At 44.7% G+C, this 25,026-nt stretch overlaps 1 protein-coding gene across 3 annotated transcripts in view; it reads left to right on the forward strand.

Moving 5' to 3' along the window:
- Nucleotides 1-25,026, forward strand: part of PLCD1 (phospholipase C delta 1) — a 57,907-nt gene that overhangs the window by 11,387 nt on the left and 21,494 nt on the right. For 2 of the 3 annotated variants that reach the window (XM_054192297.1, XM_054192296.1), the window contains exons 2-5: nt 2,437-2,601; nt 15,026-15,254; nt 20,145-20,274; nt 24,484-24,787. In XM_054192297.1, the coding sequence (XP_054048272.1) occupies nt 2,437-2,601; nt 15,026-15,254; nt 20,145-20,274; nt 24,484-24,787 (828 nt within the window). The remainder of the gene's footprint in view (nt 1-2,436; nt 2,602-15,025; nt 15,255-20,144; nt 20,275-24,483; nt 24,788-25,026) is intronic. The other variant, XM_054192298.1, reaches the window with a different exon arrangement.

Raw genomic sequence — 25,026 nt, forward strand, 5'->3', positions numbered from 1 at the left:
CCTGCCATCTTTGATCTTTGCCTTGCTTTCACCATGCACTGCCCCTCTTTATCTTTCCCTTCTGCTCTTGCAAAGCGCAGTGGTCACTTTTGCTGGGTCACTTAACCTGGCATGATCCTTGGGCACAGTGGCGAAGGATGGGTGGGAGGCCTGCTCCTAACACATAGGTGGGTGCTCTGAAGAGGAAAGGGAGTTTTTACTCACACTAATGCACTGACCAGGCTGTGCTGGAGCAGGATGAAGCTCCAGCTTGTGTCTGAACTGGGTGAGTCATGCCTAGAGGCGACAAATCTGCCCTTGGCCACTGCCTGTGCCCATCCAGATTTGCTTTTATTGCATTGGTGCAGCTCTTTGGGATGTCCAGGTAGCACGACACGTTATGCATGCTGCATGCAGTGTCTGTGTAATGAAACATGCCAGTTAACAGGGATTTCTCATTACACATTTATGCACATAGGCATCCAAAGGAATTGATGGTTTTCTTGCTTTCCTCCTCATGTCACCCTAGGATGGCATGTTCTCCTCCTAGTCTCGTAACGATGCCTCTCATGGTCGGGATGTGAAGATGCAGAGGGTTTCCAGAGGAGGAAGCATTCAGATTCTCCTCTTGGGAACCTCCAGACCAGACATGAGCCAAGAGGCCCAGGGGATGCTGTAGCATGGGAAGACACTTAATTAATGAGATAGCTAATGGAATGTAGAGGAAAGAGAGAGGCCACAGGCACCTTTTCAGAATCCCAGCTCCCACTCTGGCACTTTCAACTCTGTCTGCCTCAGCCAGGCTCAGCTCTGGTCATGCTCCTTGGCATCTGCAAAACTGGTAAGGTTGTGTGAGTGGCTCACTGAGTGGATGCTGGACACCCCTAATATTTATCTCTGATGGAGATGTCAAGCTTTCTTGGCAACCTAAAATGCTCTCTTTAGGCCATTGTATCCCAATTACAAACTTGTGGTGCTGCTTTTTGCTGCTGACACCATGATCCACCTTGGTGATGTGCAGCACCTGGCACTTCAGTTTCCTGTACAAATTATCAGAAATGAGGGGATTTGGCCACTTGGGTCTCATGCTGGTTTTGTTTTTCAAGCAGGCCTGAAGTAATGCTTGGTAGTTTATTGCCTTGTTCAAAAAACAACAGTTCAAGGCAGCTGTATCTTCCAGAGAAGGACAAGCCCAATGTCACAGGAGAATGCCACACTGCGATATAGATGTTATTGCATAAATCAATTAACTTGGATTTCTGCTTTGTGCGACCCCGCGTTATGTTTACTTAGCATTGGGAAATTGCCCATTATGTGAGTGTCAAGTGGCTGCAAGTGGCCAAGTGGTTATCAGTGACAATCTCATCTGTATTGTCAAGGTAAGGTTAGCAAAAATCCCATTGAGTTGGGATGTGCTTGGTCAGTACTGCAGAGTTACGTGCTGTTTCACCAGCTTTGAACCAGCCTCTCATGCAATGTCAGAGAGATGCAAGGTACTTATTACAGAAAGCCCAGGATGTGTTCCTCATGTTTCATGCTCTCACCCTTCCCAGCCCACACGCTCCAGATCTGTAATTAATGGTTGGTTTGAGGGACAGAGTCTCCAAGGTATTTAGGTATGTGTAAGTAATACACTGCTGAGACATTCAAAACCATGTAGAATGCCAAATCTATGTTTTCAAAGTCTGCCTGTTGCGTCTCTAGATGTCTGAGTGTCTTCCTGAATCTAGCCTAAGATGTGAAATCTGAAGTTCCTGGAACCAGAAGGTCTGGTTATTATTACTTGACATTGTGATGGCCTAGTAGGGTAAGAAGGATAAAGGTCCTCTCGGATACTAGCCGGGCAATGAGGAGAGCATGGTTGCTACCTTATTGCTATCTTATTGATGTGATGCTGCCTGTCACCAGACTTATCTGCGTAAGTCCTAAGCTTCATGACACTGATTTTCAAAATTCCCATGTGGATAGGAGGGGACTGCTTGCCAGAGAAGGAAGAGAGATATTGTTGTGTATTCTTGTTTCCACAAAGGAAATTTATCACAGAATAGATTTGAAATCACTTAAAAGTTCCTGACAGTACTCCAATTACAAGTTATACAACTTTCTGTCCTCTGCTTTTACTGTTATGTTGTTGTTTTTGTTGATGTTTTTTGCATCCTAACATTAAACTGTATTTGCTGGGAAGAAGATATTTTATGCTTATAAACCACCTGAGAATTATAGTACAAAAGTCTTTAGACTCAATCTCAGAAATCTACAAGGCTCCAGTCTCTTTTGTGAGTGTAAAGTGTGGCATGGCAGATTTCTGGGTCCCTCTGCTCTGCTGTCCCCCCCAGACCTGGCTGCACTGCAGTGGTCTGTCTGTATCTGTGATTAGTGTCCTGTGGAAGGGAAGACCCTGTGTGCAGCATTTCTTGAGTTGACTCTTACAACATCACCAATACTGTTTCTCTGCAGGCCTGAAAGATGACAAGGATCTGAAGTTCCTCCTGAAAGGCAGCCAGCTGCTAAAAGTGAAGTCAGGCTCTTGGAGAAAGGAGCGGTTTTATAAGCTCCAGGAGGACTGCAAAACCATATGGCAGGAATCAAAGAAGATGCTGAGGTCTCCAGAGTCACAGATCTGTAAGTAAAGTTTGCTTCATCACAGGCACGGGACACTGCGGGCAGAGATGCTTGGGGTGAACCATCATGTTTGCGGTGTGGAGGTAGGGCTTGGAGCAATGAGACCAGACCTTCACATCTCCCGTAACACACAGAGTGATGCTGTCAGCTCTAGAGACAGCTGGGAGGAATCTGCCGAGTCAGGAACGGTCGCATTTCCCAAGCTCATGAGCTACCACTTAAAATTGCTGTGGGGTGGGCCACGCTGGGCTCAGCAGCCCTGCCTGCCTCGTTTCTTCCCCAGAGCAAGAGTTTGGGTTACTCAGGTGCCCAAGACCTAATGCTCGGTGTGAGACATGGCTTGAGCATCTGCGGTGTGGTATGGTGCGCTTGGGCTGTTGGTCTGAGCTCTGCCGGGACACCTCTTTTCCGCCTGCAGCCCCTAGGAAAGCTGGCATTTAAACCTCACAAGGGAACTACAGAGATGTGGAGGTCCAAGGGCTGGCAGAAGATCTCTCTGTGAAGGAAAGCTTGTTCTCATCCTTATCTTGGAAACTCAGAATCTGCCCCACTGTAAAACATCCAGATATGACATTCTTTGTTGTATGGACAAAGGGTAAACCATTCTGTGCCAGCAACGCCCAGGAGCCCAATTGTGCAGTCAAAATGGGATCAGACAGAGTGTGTATCTGTTTATAGTTGTTTATAGCTGTTTTTTCTTCTCATTTGGTATTTTTCTGACATATTTCTCTGTCACTAATCATCACAGTCTTGTAAAGCCAGGAGATAAAGGAATAATGTGGAATATGTTTTATGGCATGTTGAAATGTAGAACACGCCGCCTGTGTTATTTACACAATTTTTTTGGTAACAATCACAATTAATGAAATGAAGGGTGGGTCTTCCAAATTATGCCCCCCGCCCCGCTCCCACAAGAAGTGCTATGATCTTCAGTAGGAGGAGTAAGGTAGGAGGGCAAAATAGGTTTGGTTTGTAACCCTGACAGCCACGCTCTTCTCACGTGACCTTGGGCACCTTATTCATTTTCTTTGTGCATCCTTCCCCACACATTTCATTTCTCCTTCTCTATCTAGCTATGAAAGGCTTTGGATTAGAGGCTGTCCCTTACTGTGTGTCTGCGTGCCCAGCGTGGCAGGGTCCTGAGCTCAGCTGAGTTGTTTAGGTACCAATGCAATAACCCATGATAACAACAACAAATGCAGAGGCCTTAGTGAACATTTGCTCCCTAAGAATGCCTGCTCTGTTGAGCTGTGTCCCATTTAAAAGCTAAGTCCTAGATAATGTCTTGCTATAAAACAAACAAGGGTGTGAGTTGAGAAGACTGACTTTCAGAGCTTGCTTTCCTGTGCTCGGAGCCAGCAGTTTCCAAATTATGGGGTCTGAGAGCGACTCCCGTAACAGTCCTGACCCCACCTGGTCCTCTGAAATAAACGGGAGGGGGTCCTTGTGCTGTGGCTCCAGGGACTTTGAGGTCTGCTTGGAGAGGCAGTGGTGGAACCATTTCCTCCATGGCTGGGGCAGTGGCATGGAGACCTGGCGCAACTGGAACTTTTTTTATATATACTGAGCTGCAATAAGAGCCCTGCAGCAAGATCAGATCCTTTGAGCTGGGTGTTGGGCACAGGCTGGGAGTGTATCTGTGTGGGTGGGGATTTACAACACTGAAGATACACTTTGCTAACTGGGCACAACCAACATTTCCACACTGCTGGCGACAGAGGCAGTGCCACTGCAGGAAGAAGAGCTTGCTGTGCCATGGGAGTGTCCTCAGTGCAAAGTAAAGATGGAGTAATATTGCCTACCAACTCACACCCACACGTACGCTCCATAATGCCTCAACGTATGCACCCCTTTCCACAGAGAAAGATTCCTTGTTTTGTCATTGGGTTAGCAGGAAGGGAGACAAAGAAGTTGAGAAGCTTATCCTTGCTGCTCTGAAAAAGCAAGCTCTGGCAGGGCTCTAGCTGGGCTGGCTTTGCACCCGTACACCCAGATGGCTGTGGGAACATGCCTGGTGCCAGATGCCTGGTGCCAGGTTGACCTACCAAGCGTGCTTGGGCGGGCCATGTCCCACACACTCCTGGGAGGATGTGAAGCTATGCCAGCAGTTGTGGCGCAAGCTTTTGGGAAGGTTGGAGGACCACCTCAGGGCTGCTTTGAACAGGTACCCTGGATGCATCTGAACGTGGAAGTCAACAAGAGACATGAGTACAGGACTGACACCTGCCCAGTCCCAAGCCATAGCCCCAAGGACATCCATTTTCCCATGCTTTTCTCCTCTGTTGGTCCTCTGAGACCTTCCATTCCCAAGTTTTCGGAGTGATCGGTTGGTTTGAGTTTCTTTCTTGAGCTTTTAATTTCACCAGGCTGCTTTGGATTTAGGTATAGAGAGGATTACCCCTGGTTAGTGTTCTGTCCTCCGGCAAGCTCTGTCACTACAGCTGCCTTCTCATTTGGTCTGGTGTGTGTAGGTGGTCAAAAAGCAGAGGAAGAGTGCAGGGTCATGATTTGATACTCAAAATCAGGGACTTCAAGGCGAGTCTTTCCAGAGGGTCACCCTTCCTTGTTAACAGACAGTAACTTTGCCCTCCAGTACAAAGCCTTTCTAAAACTGCCGATAAGCTGCCTTTTTTAGGAAGGAAAAAGAATGAGCAGAATGGAAACTGGGAGGTTTTAGCAGCAAGTCTAATCTTATCTGCAGCATTGCTGAGAGCAAGCAGATGAAGGCACCTCAGAGGAGCAAAGTCTGGGTTGGGTAAGGGTTATGTTTTTGTTCGGACAGTTTCCTGTTATTCCTGTTACTGTTCTTATAATCATGCAGAAAAGCTGTTTGTAAACCATTGTGTGGTGGTGTCTAGTAGATAAAACTGGGGGCTGCCAAGGTTAGACAGAAGAATCTCAGATGCTTGAAGTTAAAAAACCCAACATACCAGGGTTGTCACAGGCACAGATGTTGTCTGGATCAGATGCATGGGGTACAACCAGTACCTTCCTTTGTTGTCTTTATTTTAAACAACCGGAAATTTAGATTGGATGCTGTCTTGATAGCTGATTTACCCACAGGGCTTTGTGGGGGATAGGCTGCCATTTCACTATGGTTTCCCTGCAGGTAGAACCTAATCCATTTTTTCCTTATTATCCAAAATCCATTATTTTTCAGTATGTTCCATTTAGACCCAAGGGAACAGGTTTTTTTCCAAAAACCCTTGAAGCATCTTAAATGGCCAGTTTTCCAACAAACATGCTATGCCCTGTGTGTACTCTCTGTTCGGCTCCAGCAGAAACGTAGCAGTGCTGGGCAAGAAGGGCTTCACAAAAGCACCTTTAAAAATCCACATTTCACCATAACTTGCTACATCGTGTGTCTGAGCTGCATACTGGGCCCATAACTGCTGCTCTCTGTTATCTTAAATGTTGTATAGAGCCATGGTCAGGTTGGATGCTTCTTTGGTCCGTGAGGGTTTTACACATGGGACAGCTTTCTCCCTAGGGCAGAAACAACACAATTCAAGTGGCAGGATTAACAATTTTGGGGCAAAGAAAAGGTCTGTGCAAGGGGTCTGGTAAACAGCTAGTTCAGTCAGAGCCCGTTCACTTCTGAGCATCACTACGGTGGGGAGGAGGGGAGCCAAAGGAGGTAGAGGGACTTGTGTTCAAAGGGCAAGAACCTGTCAGTAACACTGTCTTGTTTAGCTGTGCTCAAATATCAGGTCTCATCTACATGAAAAAGAACAAAAAGGCATGTGCTGCTTTCAGTGAAATCGATTTTTGAAAGTCTTTCCTTAAACCAGCTGAAATCCCTATCGTGAGCTCACTTAAGCCACACTCAATTCCTTTAAAAACTCTCTGAACTGGGGGATTTGTAAGGGTGGTTGAAAACTTTCCAGTGAAACATCCTTTTGAGCATTTGATGGAGAAGCAGAATACTCAAAGCCAGAAGGAATAGACTGAATGAGTCATTTATATTTAGGGGTGCTACAGTGGAGCCTCGGAGAAGCTGGTGCTTTGCTGCCTCCTGCACTCCTTCTCTGCTGGAGGCTCAGGGAGATGACGTTTTCCATGACAGCCTTGAGTGAGCTTCACACACTACACCAAGGATGACTCACTGGGGGTGCGTCGTTGAGTCACAAGCAGTGTAGTCAAGAAAGAAGTTTGGGAGTTTTGGCTGAAATATTTCCATTTCTGGCCAAAAGCTTTACTTAAAAACTACTATTGTTGGGTGTTTTTTTTCTGTATTTTGTTTAAAAGGATCAGTTTGGGGAGCAATTTACAGAAGTGAGATAAATTCATTTGCACAAGTGAATGTTGCAAGTGGTGTTTGTATTATTATTTAAAGAGATTGATATTTTGATCTAATGATTAATTATGCTTACTATTAAAAATGCACAGAATTTGTTACAGTTCCTATGACTTCCAGCCCAATTACAGGATATTTGTGCATGGTTCAAAAATAGTACAAAAGCTTTATATTTATAGCCTACCAACAGTGTTCAGCAGAAACCTTTTTCCTTCATTTTTGGGTTCCTGTGAAATTTAAGAATGCCCTTTAAATGCCATGCAAAGAACATACCATACCATTTTTGTGGAAGAATGAATGATTGTCTCCATTGAATTAATGCCCTGAACTTGCTTGCAGAAAAACAGAAAGGACGTGGTAGTGCTCTGTGCTTGCTCAAGTCAAGAAGTGAAAACTTGAAATTAGTCCTGATAATTGCCTAAAGTCAACAGAAACTCTCAGCAACCTGTATGCACACAGCAGGCAGTTGACTGCACCTACACCTTCCTTCTGGAACTGGTCAGGCAGTTTCTTTAGGAATCATTGCTTCATGGTCAGACATGTAATTGTCCCTGGAAAAATATTTGCTGATGTGAATGTGTTATGCAAGGCAGCCATCAGCTGTGAAAACAAAACCGTCTGTCTGTGGGTCTCATTAGTTTTTATCAAAATCACTCAATCCGTAAAACAAATCATTTCAAATGCAGAGCTGCCTGGTTTTTCGATTTAATTTTGAATCAGGCCACCGCATGCGTTGCTGGGACAGTTTTCATCACAGGCAGTGTGCTGACAAATACTGACCTTATTCTCCATAGCATATGTTAAATGCAAAGACAGAAGTGTTGAGAGCCTTAGATCCAAATTTAGTAGCACTGTAATGGCAGGAGAAGTAGGAACTAGTTACAGAAATAGTTTGCAGGGCCCTGGTTGTGATGTGTGGAAGGAATGTAAATAGAAATCACTCTATTTACATCAACGCCCCAAACTGTGATGGGTAGGCAGAAAGATTGGGTAAAGGTCTTATATTAAAAGGCATTTCCAAACAACCTGTAAAATTACATGTGCGTTATATCACTGGTTGTCAGATGGTGACACACACCAGCAATGAGGGCAGACTGCTGTGCAGCAGATCTCAAGTTAAAGCAATGATATGCTGAGCAAGTCAGTGGAGGGGGAGAGGAGAAGAGAAGTGATGAGGAATCAGCAGCTGGGACCTGCAGTAATTCACACACAGGGAGGCGAGAGCGCAACGCGGTCAGGGGTGAGAAGGCACAGCACAGTGGGGCTTGTGCTAAACCCACCCTTGAAGCATTATGTTAAAGCATCCCTCAGCGATGAGGGTGATGGATAGCCTTTGGTGTTCCCGGACCAGGGAGCTGACAGTGTTCCAGCTCCTGCTGATAACAAAGGTCCTGATCACAACTGCATTTGGCCATTAGCATCAGCTACCTATGGTGAAACTGAAATCAACTAAACTGCTTTTTCTGGGGTGAAACCAAAGAGAGAAGCAGCACGCAGTGCTCGTTTGCCCCACACGCTCCGTATCTTGTGAAATCCGTGTAGTACCGCTGGAGCCATCCTGGCTGGCAGGGTGGTCCTGGGGTCAGGTAGCGGCTTTCATTTGTTCTTGACAAAGATGCTAAGCCAGCCTGGCTGAGCTGCAGCTGGTGAAGGTCTGATCCCTCTGCAGTATCGTGTGCAAATATGGTACAAGCCATTAAACAGCTGACTACATTTCTCATCTGCATTTCCTGACAGTAAACAGAAGTGGCTTATTGAGACAATTAGAGTGGGATGTAATTCAACGTGACTGAATGCCACATTGCAGAGATCGCTTGCTAATGACAGGGAGGCCGGATAAGGAAAGGGAAGGATCTGAGGAGTATTTCTCCCAGAGTGAAAAAACTGCCCCCCTCCCCTCATGGGTAACTCAAGGCCAGCTCAAGGCCAGCAGTGCCTCTAAATCGCTATACATTGACTCTCCTCTCCCTCTTTATCAGCAAAGGCACAAGGAAGGAGAAGCACCTTTTGGTCCTTGTCCTTCACATGCTCAGTGGTTTGCAGGAGATGTAGGTTCAGTTCCTTGTTTTCTCTCTTTTCTGTAAGACACTCGAAAAAATATCTCCTCTCAAAGCGCTGTCTGTCACACGGGAGGAAGGCAAAGTGTGGTTGCTTTATGCCTCAGTTCCTCCTTTCCCTGTATTCTTTAGGATTACCAAAGTGTTTTACTGTCCACGCCCCCAGCACAGTCTGGACGTTTCACTTTAGGAGCAGCGACTGAAGAAGAGACGGAGAGACCAGTGGCCAGGGCTCATCTCCCGGACAAGTGCTCTAATCATTAGGCACCTTGTCAGGCTTGTCCTTCTGGCTCCTCAACACTGGTATTTTTGGCTTACAGTAGATACATGTGACTCGGATGCACTCCCGAAGCCTGAAAGCTGTGGGGTTACAGCCTTTAGGGTGATGGGGAGATGGAATTTGTGTCCCTCTCCCTACCGCAGGAATGGTTCTCACACAAATGGCCATCCCCTCTGCACATGCAGAGGGATGCCAGAAATCCTGGCACTGGGGTGTGTCTGAGGACACCTCGTGGAGGGTGGTCAGGCCAGCCCGGGTCTTGATGGAGGGAGGTGGGAATCCTGTTGCACAGGGGCCACTTGAAGGAAGAAACTAACTTCTGGGGCACAGGAAAGCTTTTTGGTCATGCAGAGGCACAGGTGAGGCTCTGCACCCGCTCAGCAAGATTTTGTGGGTCACTGTTTTGGACTTGGGTACTTGCAGACCTGCTGAGTCTGGTTACAGGCACATCCGTGGGAATCACAGCTTTTGTTTTGCTTTGAGGGGTGTTTCTCGTCCTTCTGCATGAGGAGATGAGCTTGCAAGTGTAACAGCAAGCTCCTTGAAAGCCATGCAGAGAGAAACCCAGATCAAAAGAGACACCCAAAAGATACATGTTGTTTGCTTGAACACATCATGGCTGTCAAACCTGGCCTCTTGCATTCTGCAGGCCTGACTCATACCTGCCTGCTAATGCCATGGGTGAAACAAAAGGGCACTGGGCCGAGAATTAGCAAGGGAGGAGCACAAGGGCAGTATCCAGTGATGAAAATTTAGAGGAGGATTAAAAAGAAAGTTCTCAGCATCTCCCTGATACTGTAAAAGCGGCAAATAAAACTCTCTAAGACTTTATTTGAAAATCTTAGAAAGCAGGCATTCTTTACTGGCAAAGCTGCAGTGTTGGAGACACACGGGGATTGCTCCTCCAAAGTATGTCTGTCTGGCAACACAGAGCAGACATATTTATGGTCATAATATTTACATATTCGCTACATTTCTCAAAAAAAAGTACATATCTTAATTAGTTCCCTGAATTCATTTACATATTCTCCTCCCAGTCACGCATGCTTAATGAATTGAGTCGATGGTCTCTGGTGGTCCCTGGTGGTCGTTTTGGCACTTCCAACCCTATCTGCTGTTTAACCTTGGACCAGCTTTTGAGGTTGTTTTTCCTGAAAAGGAGTTGTTTGCTGATGTGCAAATTTCAGTTGAGCAGGGTTCCATTCCTCATCTTAACTTCCTTCTTACCTTCAAGGTTGGTTTATCTCATGTTTATCTTGCTCAACTGCATGTTGACCTGGACGAGCTAGAGAGGTGGGCCCAAGTAAACATCATGAAGTTCAACAAGGCCAAGTGCAAGGTCCTGCCTTTGGGTCAGGACAATCTTCATTATCAATACAGGCTGGGGAATGACATGGTAGAGAGCAGCCCTGCGGAAAAGGACTTGGGGGTACTCATGGATGAAAAGCTAGACATGAGCCAACAATGTGTGCTTCCAGCTCAGAAGGCCAACAGCATCCTGGGCTGCATAAAAAGAACTGTGGCCAGCAGATCCAGAGAGGTGATTCTCCCCCTCTGCTCTGCTCTGCTCTGGTGAGACCCCACCTGGAGTACTGTGTTCAGCTCTGGAGCTCTCAGCACAAGAAGGACATGGACCTGTCAGAGCGGGTCCAGAGGAGGGCCACGAAGATGATCAAAGGGCTGGAGCCACCTCTGCTATGAAGACAGGCTGAGAGAGTTGGGGTTATTCAGCCTGGAGAAAAGAAGGCTCCGGGGAGACATAACAGCAGCCTTCCAGTACCTGAAGGGGGCCTACAAGAAAGCTGGGGAGGGGCAGTTTGCAAGGGCATGTAGCGATAGGATGAGGGGCGATGGTTTTAAACTAGAGCAGGGTAGGTTTAGATTAGACCTCAGGAAGAAGTTCTTAACACTGAGGGTGGTGAGACACTGGAACAGGTTGCCCAGAGAGGTGGTGGAGGCCCCTTGCCTGGAGACATTCAAGGCCAGGCTTGATGAGGCTCTGAGCAACCTGATCTAGTTGAAGATGTCCCTGCTCACTGCAGGGGAGTTGGACTAGATGGCCTTTAGAGGTCCCTTCCAACCCAACATGTTCTATGATTCTATGTTGCCAGACTTTTGTCTCTCCTTTGTCTCTCAGACTTCCTTTGCTCTACTGATACTTACGCAAGCAGAACATAGAGTACAAAGTTCACCACACCTTCATTTCTAAACTTACATACTTTATTCTAAAGCCCTTAAAACCTACAGTGTTATACAAACTGTAGTATGTTGGTATCATCCCTGAGACTAGTTCAGACAGAGTAATTTCACCGGCTCCAGGGAATGCTGCTGTATGTCCATGTCAGTGGGGAGCCTTTGGCTGTGACACTGGCCAAGCGGCATCCGCAGCAGCCAGGAAGGCTGACCAGGATGTAACCTGGTTGACTCAATGTTTGGAGGCCAGAAAGGACACAAGCTTCCTTGTGTTGTGCTTCATGTTTTGGGCTTTACACAAACCACCTCTTCAGCAGACGTAAACACTCAAGAGAAGTAGATGCAAACTTTCCAGATTCTCTTCTGCTTGTGGTTACCTCCCCACTGTGGCGTGATGGAGAGGAACAGGGAGGTTGCAGGGATATGTGATTGATGGGTATTTGCTGTAAGTGTTCCTCTGCTGTGAAATGTCTGTCCCCCAGTTATTTCTGATTTCTTCTTGCAGATAGCTCAGCTGAGCACACAGTTAGCTTGGGACTGCTAATACAGAACGTTCACTGTCTGGGAGCAGCTGATAATGTACTCATGCTGGGTTAAGATTTTCCAGAAAAGAGATAACATTTGCAGATGGCTTGGGTCGACTCCTTTGGCTTCAGCTTTTTTAATGATAGATGAAAGCAGTACACATGACCAAGCTATGGAAAGCTTTAAAAAGTACCCTCCCTTACCCTGCTTTTTTAACAGTTCCTGCATTGATAGTTTCTGTCCTTGTCACTTGCATGACTATGGTAGACATCAATCCTGTTCTTCAGGCTTCCTTGTACCTTTTCTGCATTGAGGAGCTCTGTGCCCTCTATCATCCTCTTCTCAGAATACCCCAAAGAGATCAAGGCAGCCCTTCCAGACACAGGTTTTCAATCTTTTTTTCCTCCCACACAGCTCTCTTTTCCAGTGGATACATTTTGCCAGGTAATGGTTTCCAAAGAATCCATTCTAAATTTCCAATATTTAACATCAGATTTTCTAGTCTTGGAAACACTAGATCTTTGCCAACCCAAAGTTTAGCAATTGATTGCACAAGCAGACTAGCTAGCCATTCTGAAGGGACAATAACTCCTATGAGCCAAGGAGTGCTGAGCAGTTGGCAGGTGATGAGGAGGAACAGGATGATCCTTCCTTGCACAGCCATAACAAGAAGAGACTGGTATTGGAGGAGAATCACCTACTTATGGACCATCTGAATGGCACATGTCTGCATCTGAGATGCTCAGCCTGGACTTCCTTTCTGATCAAGGGCCCACTATAGCCATGGATTAAGGGTATGATTTATACTACCCTAAAGATTTTGTCTAAATAGGACAGAGGATTTGTGTTCCAAAAGCTTTTTTTTCCCATTGGCTATAAAAGGGAGTTAACTAAAATTTAGACTTTTTGACTGAACTGAATCCGTCCAAACATGATAGCGTCCTTTACTTTAAGGGTGTAGTTCTACCTAGGGCACGATCACTGTCATTTGCCCAATGTCCTAGTTAACAGGCAAAATCACCAGCAGGGCAGCCCAGCTGCAAGGGAATTGCAACACTTTTCTTTCAAGGGTGGTTTTAGTACTCAAGACCATAAACTTTCACTCTACAGTAAATTGGCCAGATAATGTAATTCCACAGCAGCCCAGCCCAGCCCATCCCATCCCAACCCAACCATCCTCCACTCCCCTCTGACTGATCAACTCTTGGCCTTTACAAAGTGATCATAAAAGACCACACAAAGATAATTGCTCATAATTGTCAGGGAGGAGCTTTGCCAGCTCAAGGAAGGTCCTCACGGTTTGCTCTTGTATAGGAACCAAACCAGCAAGTGCTGTGGAAGATGTTTGACCACCCCAACATGTGTTGGGAATTTAAAGCAAATGTCAAGTGTTGGTTTTGGGAAGTCACTGATTTTTTGAAGAGTGAAGTTTGGGGTTGTTGGTTATTTTTTTTTTTTTTTTCCCCCCAGCAGCTGAGTATTATCATGACTGTCTTGGGGAAAAAAGGAATGTTTTCAAACTCTAATGAGGATCTGATGAATTTTGGATTATCCCAGGGCAGCCATGCTAAAAACGTGCAGGGTGGGTGCCGAGTTGTGTTTTTTAGCAGTGTTGACTTTGAATGAACTGGGCACTTTATATGGTGAAATTGCACAAGCTTAAATGAAGGAGCAGATAAAATGGATGTTTAAAGGCAAACTTCTCCTATTCAGATAAACAGTGGGGATATTTTACACTCACATACTGCTTTTCAATGAAGCTCCTTCACAATAAGCAGAAATAAAATTGATCTCACACAGCTGTGACACAGGAAAGAGTTTTTACGTGTAATTTACATTTTCAGGTAAGGAGAAGTTAATATTTTTTTTCAAATTATTGTGTTGTTTATACCTATTTTTTGGCATGCTTGTTATAGAAGATGGCTGAATATCTCTCAGCTGTGTTGCCTTTTCTATGTGTGCCCTGAGACGGTGTTGGTAGATGTTTACAAAACGTTAACTAGTCTGTCTCCCACCCAAGAAAATGCAATGAGACTTTCTCGGTTATGGATTCCAATACTGTTTGCAAGCATTTTGCCATCTATTGTGTGTATTTAACCTTTCTCAGCAGTCAAGTGTGATGAAGAAGTTCCTGCCTTTTCCTCTCAGTCCTCTGTAGATGTATTAAGTGGCCCAACGACTCCGTGAAAGGGGGTGCATGCTGCGGGGAGCTTGCCTGATTTCAGCACAGTTTGAGGGCATCTGCATGCTCTCAGGGACAATGTCGGCGTGTCTCCGTTACTTACATTTGTTTAGTAATGTAGTCTCTTGAATGCACTGCTCTTTCTGGATTGCCTTGTATGTGCATTTTGCAAACTTGGTGCGACCTCAGGGCTCATTGCCACTAGCTGAAGGGTAGAGATGGAAATGGGGAAGGATGGTCCTGAAAACAACGTTTTGCTTTCTAACAGCAGAGAGGATCAATTCTACCCTTGACGGGGGTGAGGATGGAGTATGGGTGACACCAACTGCTCTGAAGCTTTGGTTTTTCCCTCCCTATTTGCACTAGTGTGGCTGAGAATAATATAAGGGATTTTAAATTTTACCTTCTCACTTTTTTTTAAACTAAAGAATGAGTATTTTGGTCCCTGTCCTGCTCTTACTGAAGTCGCCTCTCATTTTCCTGTGAGATGGTGTTCACAGGGAGGCACAGCTCTGCTCTCCCTGCTCTCAGATGGGGGCAGAGATCAAATCAGGGTTGCTCCAAGGACTGGAACCAAATTCTTGGCAGTGATTTGTATCTCATAAACATGATATCACAGTATGGCATCTAGTGCATATTTGGCTTCTTTGTTAAATAAAGGACATGGGGAAAGAGGTTGGTTGTTTTTTTTAAAAGGAAATTCTTGCTCTTTCTGCTCCTTTTGATTTGAGCTTTCTTTAGTACTAAAGTTTGGGGAAGGGGGGAAAGGGAAGGGAATCCTCCAGAGGATGCAGGAACAGGAGAAAGAGTAATTTCTTAATATCCCTCACCAAGTAGAGATAAGGCTGACTGAACCCCTGCTGACAGCAGGCTCTGCTTTCTTTCCACAGTCTCCATTGAAGATATTCGGGATGTGAGGTCAGGCCATAAAACAGAAGGTATGGAAAAATACGCCAAGGATGTCCCAGAGTATCGCTGCTTTTCCATCGTTTTCAAAGACCAGCGGAAAAACCTGGACCTCATTGCGAGTTCGGAGGACGATGCCAACCACTGGATCTCCGGCCTTGGGAAAATCATAGCCCACAGCAACTCCATGAACCAGAAACAGAAACTCCAACAGTATCCTTTGCCTTGTGAAGTGATTAATCACACACAAAGATGCACTTGTCTTTCTCTGTGGGTGGAGATAGGAGACTAACCCCCTTTTTTCCTATTGACCCTGGGCACTGGGTTTTCTCTCGCACTGATTTTGCACCCGGGCAAACTCCCTGGTGCTTTTTTCCCCTGTTTTACAGTGATAGAAGCAAGAGTGGATTCAGGCTTCACATAGCTCCTTAAGCGAAGAATTGCCTCTTTCAGGGATCTCCAGATAAAACAATCATTATTTTTTGTATTCTTCAGGGGTCTGTTTCACTTGCGTTGCAGTAAACTCCAGGTCAGGCCCTTCTTGGCAAGGCATGAAAAGCCTGTACTGTTTACCGTGTTTCTCAGTAATACAAGGCGAGGGAATTGATTCTCCTCTTCCAACTGCCAAATTTACTCTGGGGTAGCTCCACTGACTTTAGTGAAACTACTTCTTATTTGCCTCAGCACGGATGGAAGTTTTGCCCTAAAAGAATTTGCAATTGCTCTGATGACAATGCAGACATCTGAAGGGAAAAGTAGCAGAGCAGGAAAAGAGAGTGAATTAGTTGTGAAATGGAGAGTGAGTTAGTTATTGGGTGAAATCCTGGCTCTGCTGAATTCACAGGGAATTTTCCCCGGGGCTGTATTTCACTCAGTAAGTTGCTTTGTGACCACAGGTCTCATGTTCATATAAAAAGACAGAATATCTGTGGGTGCAGTGTTTGATGGGTTTTCTGCAGTCCCTGTGTATCTGAAGCTCTAACCATGACATATGAACCTGTTGGCTGATTTCACCCTGATTTGACAGGGCCACGGCAGTCATAAAATATTAAAATCTTTTAAGCTTCACAAAGATAGGCATCCAGCTATCGGAGAGGAAACCAGAGAGTGCTCTCAGTGAGATAAGGCTGCGTGAGCTTCATGCCTTGTTCAACATCAAAGCATCCGTGGGGAGCAGGGGAGATGCAAAATCCTCAGCTGGGGAAAATCACAAATCTGGAGCCTGAGCCTGAGCAGGCACCAGGGAGTCTTGCCCTCAGTCAAGGCTTCACTCCATGTGGGTTCCCTGCTGGGTAATAACGTACTGATGATGAAGGAGATGTCACATAAATGCTGAGCTTTCATCGGGCTTTACTCTTCTCTGGATTCTCTGAAGTCTAATAAGCACTTGCACAGCCATAGTGCTGTTCGTTTAAAGGAATCAGGCTCCGTTAGTTCTGGTGTGTGCGGGATGCTGTGTTTGTCTCCTGCACTGTGAGTGTCTTTTGGATGGTTTTTCAAGCTCTAGGCTGTAAGGTCATTTCTCAGCAGCGTTATCAGTTGTGCGTCTGTGGTGGTGGGGAGCAGTCCCTAGACAAGTTGAAATCTTGAAACTTTGATGCTGTTGGAACTGTTGCACCCTGGCAGTTTTCCTTTTAAATGCAAAGGTTTCCCCCACCCCACAGTGTGTGGGGAAGATCTGGGCTACAGAAGGTTGTCCCTGGAGCGTGTCAGATTGAATATGTTGCTGAAATACTTCTCCATAAGAAGAGACAAGATTGCTAAGGGGGGAAAAATAACAATGACATTTGCAAGGGAAGAAGGCTGTAAATTTCCAGCGTGGAAAAGTGCCTCTCTCTTTGGAAAGCTGAATCGAAGCTAAATAGTGTGGGTAGGCAAGCCATATTTCTGGAATAGTAATTACCGTGCAGTGCTGGCTTCCAATCTGCGATTGTCTCAGGCCATTTAATGTAACCTGGAATTACAGAACAGCATGATTTCTCATTTGAAATTTGATGATGTTTAATTAAAGCCTGGGATTTTAAATTTAGTCTGTCTTCACTGGGTTTGCTTGGCAGCGTGGGCTTACTCAGATCTGCCTTAAACCTCAGAAGTGTTCTCCGCATCTGTGAGCACAGAAGGGGAAGAGTCGGTAGACAAGGAGAAGTGTTGGGTCCCCTGCCTGTCCCCCATGACTTGAGAATTGCCTTGCAGTGTATCTTTTCCAGCCTCCGAAACCTTGCAAAGCAAGTAAGGAATGAGCAAGATTTTGAAAACAAGTATTGAAAGCAAAAACCTTGCTGGTTTCAGATGGGATTTGTTCAGTTTATAAGATGATGGAGTTGCTGGTGGTAGCAAGGGACTTGATTTAGTGTCTTACGTGTCTTTTCCAGTTCTGTATTCCTACAAAGATAAAACTCCCACATGCTTGATGAATACTTCTGATGTCCTTATGCCTACAGTACTGTTTCATTAAGCCTCAGATTCAACCCTGCAACAAGCTGGCATAGGTTATTTAGCAAATACAGCAGGTATGTGTGCGGGGAAGACTTTAGACCAGAAAATACAGGGGACTTTTCATTTGAGTAGCGTGGCACCATCTGCTTCGATTCTGAGATTTATGTATGAGCTTTTCTTCTGGTTGGAAATCACTTACCAGAAGTTTTGCAGCATTTCTGTTCTGAGCACATTCATGGGATATCTGCCAGATAGTTTCAGTCATCCCTCTCTGGTTTCAAAGAGAAAGCTGGTAGCCCTGAAGCTGGCAGATCCTTCAAAAACAAGAGGCAGGAAGAACGCTCTCTCTGGATGTATACAGGAATGGGACCAGCTTTTTCCTAGTCCACCCAGGCCCAAGTAGGCATGTAAGGTGAAAAGAAGACCCACAACCAGGGCTGCAAAATGGTGTTTGTATCGGATGAGAAGAATTTAAGCTGGCGCTCATCCAGCTCCTTTAAGCTTTCTCAAACCTGAGGATGTCCAGATGCATGGGGAGCTTGGGTGTTTTCGGGAATGAACACTGCTGTTTGCTGAAACAACAGGCTGAGGCCCCAGTTGTCTGTAGTCTCCTTTTTCTCTCTTTGCTGCTTGTTCTTGCAGCGAGAGGGTCCACTGTGTGCCTACGCTCTTTCTGAGCTCTCTGATTCCACTCCTACATTGATCAGCTGCCCTGGGAGGGATATAACAGGAAAGTATCTTCCATTTGCAGGCAGGACCTGGGCATACTCTTTTGCAGATGCATTTACTGCCCACTTAGTGCCTTCCAGAGTCAGCTTTGGATATGTGCATGACCTCTGCGTGCTCCTGATCAGTGGAAATGACTGCAGACTTTTAAAAAAGGTGTTTTTTTGCAGTGGTTAGAGCAGACAGAGTAGTTTCTACGCACGGCTAGTGTTATCCAACCCTGCCGCTCACCTCTGGCTGTGACAGTCTGGATTTCCTCTTGGCTCACTAGAGTTGCATGTTACTCCTGCCTGTATTTTTAGGGAAGGCTGTGAAGGGGAGCTGAGGTGCGGGGGTCAGGTATGAATGGGTGGCACCACCACTGGCACCATGTTGACATGCTCAGCAGGCGCTCTTTGGAGCACAGCTGCTGGTGGACGGTGTTGTGCTTCCAGCATAGCATCCTCTGGGAGCTTCATGACTTGATCTTGGTTTTCTGGGAAGAATCAGTCCAAGACAGACCCTGGTTCAGTGCCCTGGACTGTCCTTGGGAGCTGGGGAAATGTAGCTTCTCTTTATTTTGGTTTCCATGTCTAAAGAAGGGGAATATTAATATTACCAGGCTAAGACGGATGCAGTGTGAGGTCATTGTTTAGCACCTGCCAAGATTTTTAAAGACAGAAAGTTCAACTTTCCATGAGACAAACAATACTTACAAACAGTTTACGCATGTTTCCATAGTTCGGAAATATTTGAATGTAGTGGTAGCTGTGGTGAATACTGTGTTTCAGGGTTATGTCTATAGCCCCAAAGGCTGTCAGTTAATGCCCTTTTTGGGGGTTATTTTGAAAGATCTAGTTAACATGTTAAGGTACTAAATGTCTCAGCTGGAATTTGCTGATCCTGACGTTTACTCTGCTTAACATCCAGATTGGGCGTTTTTAAAAGATTTTTTTTAGAATGAGTTTGAAGCAATGCTACCTATGCAAGACGTGGAAGGTTACATTTGTGGAGATCAAATTTTTATTTCAAATGTTTTTCTATTGAAAAATAGGAGATTTTTCTGGATGACCTTTCTTATTTGACAGTAAAGCAAATTAGAGAGAGTCAGTTCCATGATGCAAAAAGCACATTTTTAGTTTAAAACTGCAAGGTATTTCAACTGTCTAACATTATTTTCCCAAGAGACTGAAAGAACATGGGAGACCCAGTTCAAATTATCCCGCATCACATTAAACATCTCATTTTTTATAGTAATTAGTCCAGATTCATAGATATACTGAAGTTATTATAAGCCAAGCTCTTACAAACTATTATCACAGTACGATACAGTAATGTACCCTGTGTATTTCGTGAGGGGAAGCAGAGACCTATAAAGTTCGGTTTCATTCTGCTCGCAACAAAGTTATTAGGACATATAGGCAGAAATTGGTAAAGAAATACAGATGCTGAAGGTGAGTCCAAAAATTAATATTAATGTTTCTTTTGGAGAATCTCTGTTCAGTGTTCACCTTGATATACTGCGTATTGATCAAATCCATAATAACGAGTTTACCAAATTCCACTTGGGAGCTCTTTTCATCCGTCCTTTATCCGCTTTTAGCAGTCTGTAGCAGAATGCACTTTCTGTCATAAAAGAGAAATCGAACTGTTTCTGGCTGTGGTGAGAAACTCCTACAGGGTAAAGAGAGCTGATCCAGCCTTGGCCAGATGGTGAAAAGCTTCTCCCGGGTCATGATCGCTTTTATTACAGAACATTTTGCTTCTGCCAAAGCCCCATTTTGCTCTTTCAGAGCAGAAGGTGAGATGATGTAAGCTGTTCAGTGGTAGCATGCTGATTTACAGCAGCTGGAGAGGTGGTTCAGAGTCTTTAGAAGATATTTCCCCCCCGCCATGGGCAGCAGAAGGGTGGTATTTGGGCTAGGCACTGACCTGGAAAGATTTCCTTACATCATCCTGCAGCTGGATTCATACCTGCCTGAGGAAAGCTGATAAAAACAAAGACAACAAGATGAGCTTGAAAGAGCTTAAGAACTTCCTGAAAGAAGTGAACATTGAAGTCGATGACTATCATGCCAAGAAGATTTTCCAGGTAATGAGAGCAAGCAGATAAAGTATTTGCTGTTGGCTGAGATCAAGGTCTCCCACAGCTTTCAGCTTTGTTTGGAGACCTAAGCTAAGAGAACTCCTAGCATTTTCTAAAGAGAACTCCTAGCATTTTTTCTGATACCAAGGAAGGGCTCTCAGTTTTTGGTGCTCAGCAGATTCCCACTAACAACTAAGTTAGGCCAGCACAGTGCTTTTGATGAAGGTGTGTTAAGGTCTGTCTTTACCATTGATGCCCACTTTTGTTAGGATTCAGAGAACACGAGATGCAAACATGGATAATGCAAGAAAAAGGGAAAAGCAAAGTTCAAGTGCACTTTGAGTCCCAGGTGTTTCGGCAGTTCTGTGTGCCACAACCACGTGTCAGTGCCTAAGTCTGGCTGAAATTGGTTTGGTTACAATTATGAACCCATATCCTCACCTTCTCAGAGGAGGAGGGTACAAGTGACAGGTAAACAAAATGAAAGTGCAAATTAGGGAAAAAATGCCAGATTCATGATAGATACATAACATTGCACCCAAGCCTGGACCAGCCTGGTTGATTTAATAGCCCAAGGCTTTCTGGTCAGAGACATACGCTTCTAAATTCTCAGGACTGAGCTTGCTGGCTGAGCCTATAAGGGATGAAAATTTCTCAGTTGTTAAGCTTTTGAGTTCTCTCTGAAGAAACCTTCCTGGTGAAGTGAGATAAAACATATGGATAATTTCCAAGCTTTCATCTGCCTGAAGCAGGATTTGAATTCATGGGTGTGCGGTTTCAGAAACACTTTTACTCATCAGCAGTAACACGTGGGTGGTTTTGGGCGCCGGGCAGTAGTTCTCCTGCTTCTTCCTCTAAGCACATAGGAGGGAAAGTTGGCAAGATTTTATTAGGACCTTCCCCCAGAGGAGATACAAGTTTCCTAATCCTAGCTTTATGAAGGTCTCTCTCTCTTTGGTAACTCTGCAAGAATTGGGGGAGGTCATCAGCAGTTCTTAAAGAATTTCAACTTGCAGAATCTTCCAGATGTACTGTCTGCTCTGTCTGGCACATCCCATGCTTTATTCCTTGCTCAGGAAGACCCTGGAAGAAGAGCAATAGGGCTAGGATTGCTCTGATTGGGTTGGATGTCTCCAGTGCAGACATCTACATCGGAACTAGTCACCAACATTTATGCTTCCTTTGCAGTCTGTGTAGGTCAAGCCAATAATGGAGACTGGGGTGCGATTCACCTCATCCTAAAGGATACATCTCACATCTGCCAGATGAATCACTACCTATATCTTCAAACGTCAAAAATCTGAAAAGATGCACTTTTTTTAAAAGGCGCAGTCTCTTTGTTCAATGAACCTCTTCAGCTATTGCAATAGTTACAAGGGAGCTCTAGGAGTGGAAACCTGATGAAGTTCAATTCTCGTTTTTCTTAAGGTCTCCAAGTAATTGCTAAACCTTGATTCAACCCATCTAAATGCAGGCATCTAGCTGAAGTACCCTCATTAGGCATGTAATTGTTTTAAGTTTCCTGTATAGCCACTGGAAAGAGAGGCTCTTCCGAGGTTAATTCAGATCTCTTGTGGGCTGAATTGCCTCCAGGAAAATTCTGTCTTGCTCCTAAAGCAATTACATTTTCAGTTTACATAATGCCTAAACTGAGATGGACTGAGAGACATTACAGGATATTAAAAGGGTGATCTTTTCTGTCTTAGTGAGTTTTTCTTCATTTAGTCACAGGAAGGAAGGATGATCAAGGATTCAAGAGAGACCTACAGGGCATGTTCTCACATCATTCTTGCCTTTCATCACGTAACTCTGTGTCCACATCTAGGCTTTAGGCACACCTGAGTAAGGCATATGCAACGCAACCAGAAACTGTGCAGAGCTCCTCTAATTGCTCGCTTCGTTTCAACCTGAATATTCATTCTGGTGCATCAGAAAGGTTCATACTCCATGCAAGTGAGGCAAAACACAGTACTTTAGGTTGAGATTCTTTTTATAATTTGAAGCTCTTGTAGCCAAAGCAGAAGGAGCACACTTTCATATTGTGCATCTGATCTGTCCTGGAATACGACTATAATGCCAGTGCTATTGTCCTATTTCCATCACAACCTTTAATGGCCACTAATGAACAAACTTCCCAAGGCACATCACTTATAATACCAGTTTTCTAGAAGTAATATCATGTCGTTTTCCTTGCTGTGTCTTAAACAGAAGAACACCTGTCATTCACAGCATCCCTGCAGCCCCAACAGTTGGTTTCCCTCTTTATATTCCTGTTTCAGTTGCTAAGCATCATGCTCATCTTAGCTTGTGAGATCTGCCAAAGCCACAGCACAGAATCATAGACATGGAAGACAGCAAGGAAAAGACAGTCCCTGGACTGCTCAAACCTAATGTGAAGGTGTCTGTAGGACTGAGCATTTCACAGGTTGTCCCATCCCTGAGTTGAGCCCGTAGCTTCTACCCAGCAGATTCTGAAGTCAGGACAAGTTGAACTTTTTGCTGTCGGTTCAGTTTGTGAAATGCTGTGCATCATGATAATTTTGTTTGGTTTTACATGTGCACCATTAACAGATAGTGAAGGACTCCAGTGGAGGATTTGCAAGGGATGTAAGTCCCTCATTGTCATCTTTCTTGGGGCACTGCCAAAGCCACCATGGCCATCACTGAGCTCCTTATTTGAGTTAGGTTGAGATTAGTACGATGACTGCTTAAACTGAGACATGCATTTTGGTCATAAACCCCAGAAAAATACCTCTATCTGTCATAAGAGATCAAAGACAGAAAGCAATTTAATTCTTCTGGTTTGAAAAGTTACCATCTGTCAGTGAAGTCCTTGTAACTGATACCAATTTGTCCATAGCAAGGGTGAAATGAAATGCACCGCAACCTCCCCTGCGTGGCCTGGAGCACACTTTCCGTTCCAAGTTCAGGCCTGAAGAAGAGAAGTTCTTAGGCCAAAGACTAAGAAAGGCAAGCCATGTCCTGCAGGGGTTTGTGTGTCCATGCCAAAAATGACATTTTTCAGACCTACATGAAATCTAAGATGTGAGCGGGCTGTATAAGATGAGGACACCACTGTTAAGGCTCTGTGTGCTTGCTTTAGATATTGAGGAAGAGGGAATCATCACAATAACAAGACATTCACTAAAAGGGGGTTGATTGCTGAAATTTGCAGGGGAATACACTTGGAAGCGGTATAACGCTCCCTGCCCATAAGTGATGCCTCTGAGAAAGGCTCTTGGCTTCCATTGCAGCTTGTTTTGCTCAGCAGAGGTTTACATCCTAGAGATAACTGAAAAATAGTTATTCACCTCTGTGTGAAGAATTCTGTTAGGAACAAACAACAAAATTCATATCAAGATTTGCCACAGAAAAAAAATTAATTTCTAATGGAAAATTGAATCTGGAACATTTTAAATAAACTGGAAATATTTGTTGTTGGAAAAGGTGCTGTCCTTCATGGGGACACTGACATGTGTACCTTAAACTCCTGATCTTTTATGTTCAGCCAAGCTCTTGACTGTGGTTCTCTGTCAGAGCTATTATCTAGAGGAGAGGTTCAAACCACAGAGGAGCACATGGGCATGAAGATTTTGAATTATAGATCCTCGAGAATCTGATATTTGATCTGAAATTTTGTGGAGATTTTGTTACTTGGTAGGTTTTGGATGAGAATGGAAAATTTCCAAGGAAAAAGGGATTTTTTTTTTCATATCTAAACATGCACATGTTTAGCAGGATTTTTTTAAAGTTTGTTTTGATGCCATCTGTGCAAGCAGCACTACTGCTAGCCTTGACGGACTCTTGCAGCCTGAGTTCAGACTCACTAAGGTCAAAGGGAAGGCCCTTTTCACTTACTGGATTTTAGGCCACGGTCTCTCTCAATAGTTTAAGATGTACTGAGTTAGTTGTTTCCTTATATTCCTCCACCTCTTGAGATCAAGAGTTACATTTCTGTTGAGCCTTGACTTGTACTTAGATTGTCTTGAGTTGTCTTAGAGTTGTCTACCTTACAGTTCGCGCAATACACAGTGTGCTGGAGCTCAAGGCCATGCCTGGTGCTTTTCAGCACACTGATAATATGAATAAATAATAATAATTGTAACTGCTATATGACTGTTGGCCTTGTCAATGAGAACCATTGTAATTGACCAAGTGCTTCTCATTCACTGGCCAGTAACTGTTTCCATATATTTTGTGTTCTGCGTTGTGTAGCCCTGGTGCAGATTACGGCTGGCATATGCCAGAAGGAAAGAAGGTTTTCACTCCTTCTCCCCTCTACGTTTACAGCACTGTGACAAGTCCAAAACAGAGGCTCTGGAGGATGATGAGATAGAGGAATTTTACAAGATACTGACAGAGAGGAAGGAAATAGACAAGATCTTCCAAAAGTACTCAGATGCAGAAGGTTTCATGTCCTGCCAGAACCTCGTGAGGTTCCTCTATGAGACGCAGCAAGAAGAAGATGCTGTTGTTGCTGCCCCTGCCTTAATTCAGAAATATGAGCCCAATGAAAGAGGTAGGTCGGAAACACTGGCTGGTTTGGTTCAAAATCTTGCTTTCTTGATGAACTATGAATTGGTTTTCTGCTACTTTCTTCTGCAGCCAAGTGTGTTATTTTCTCCTCACAGCTGCTTCTGAAACACCAGTCTTCTAGGGAACATTAGCAGCTCTAGGAGAGGAGAGCACAGGAGAGCATGGGAAATATTTCTTATCAATTTTATCTTGGGTACACTGAGCAGCTGGAGAGGGGTTGAT

This window comes from Rissa tridactyla, chromosome 2 (assembly GCF_028500815.1).
Source record: "Rissa tridactyla isolate bRisTri1 chromosome 2, bRisTri1.patW.cur.20221130, whole genome shotgun sequence".
NCBI classification, from domain to species: Eukaryota; Metazoa; Chordata; class Aves; order Charadriiformes; family Laridae; genus Rissa; species Rissa tridactyla.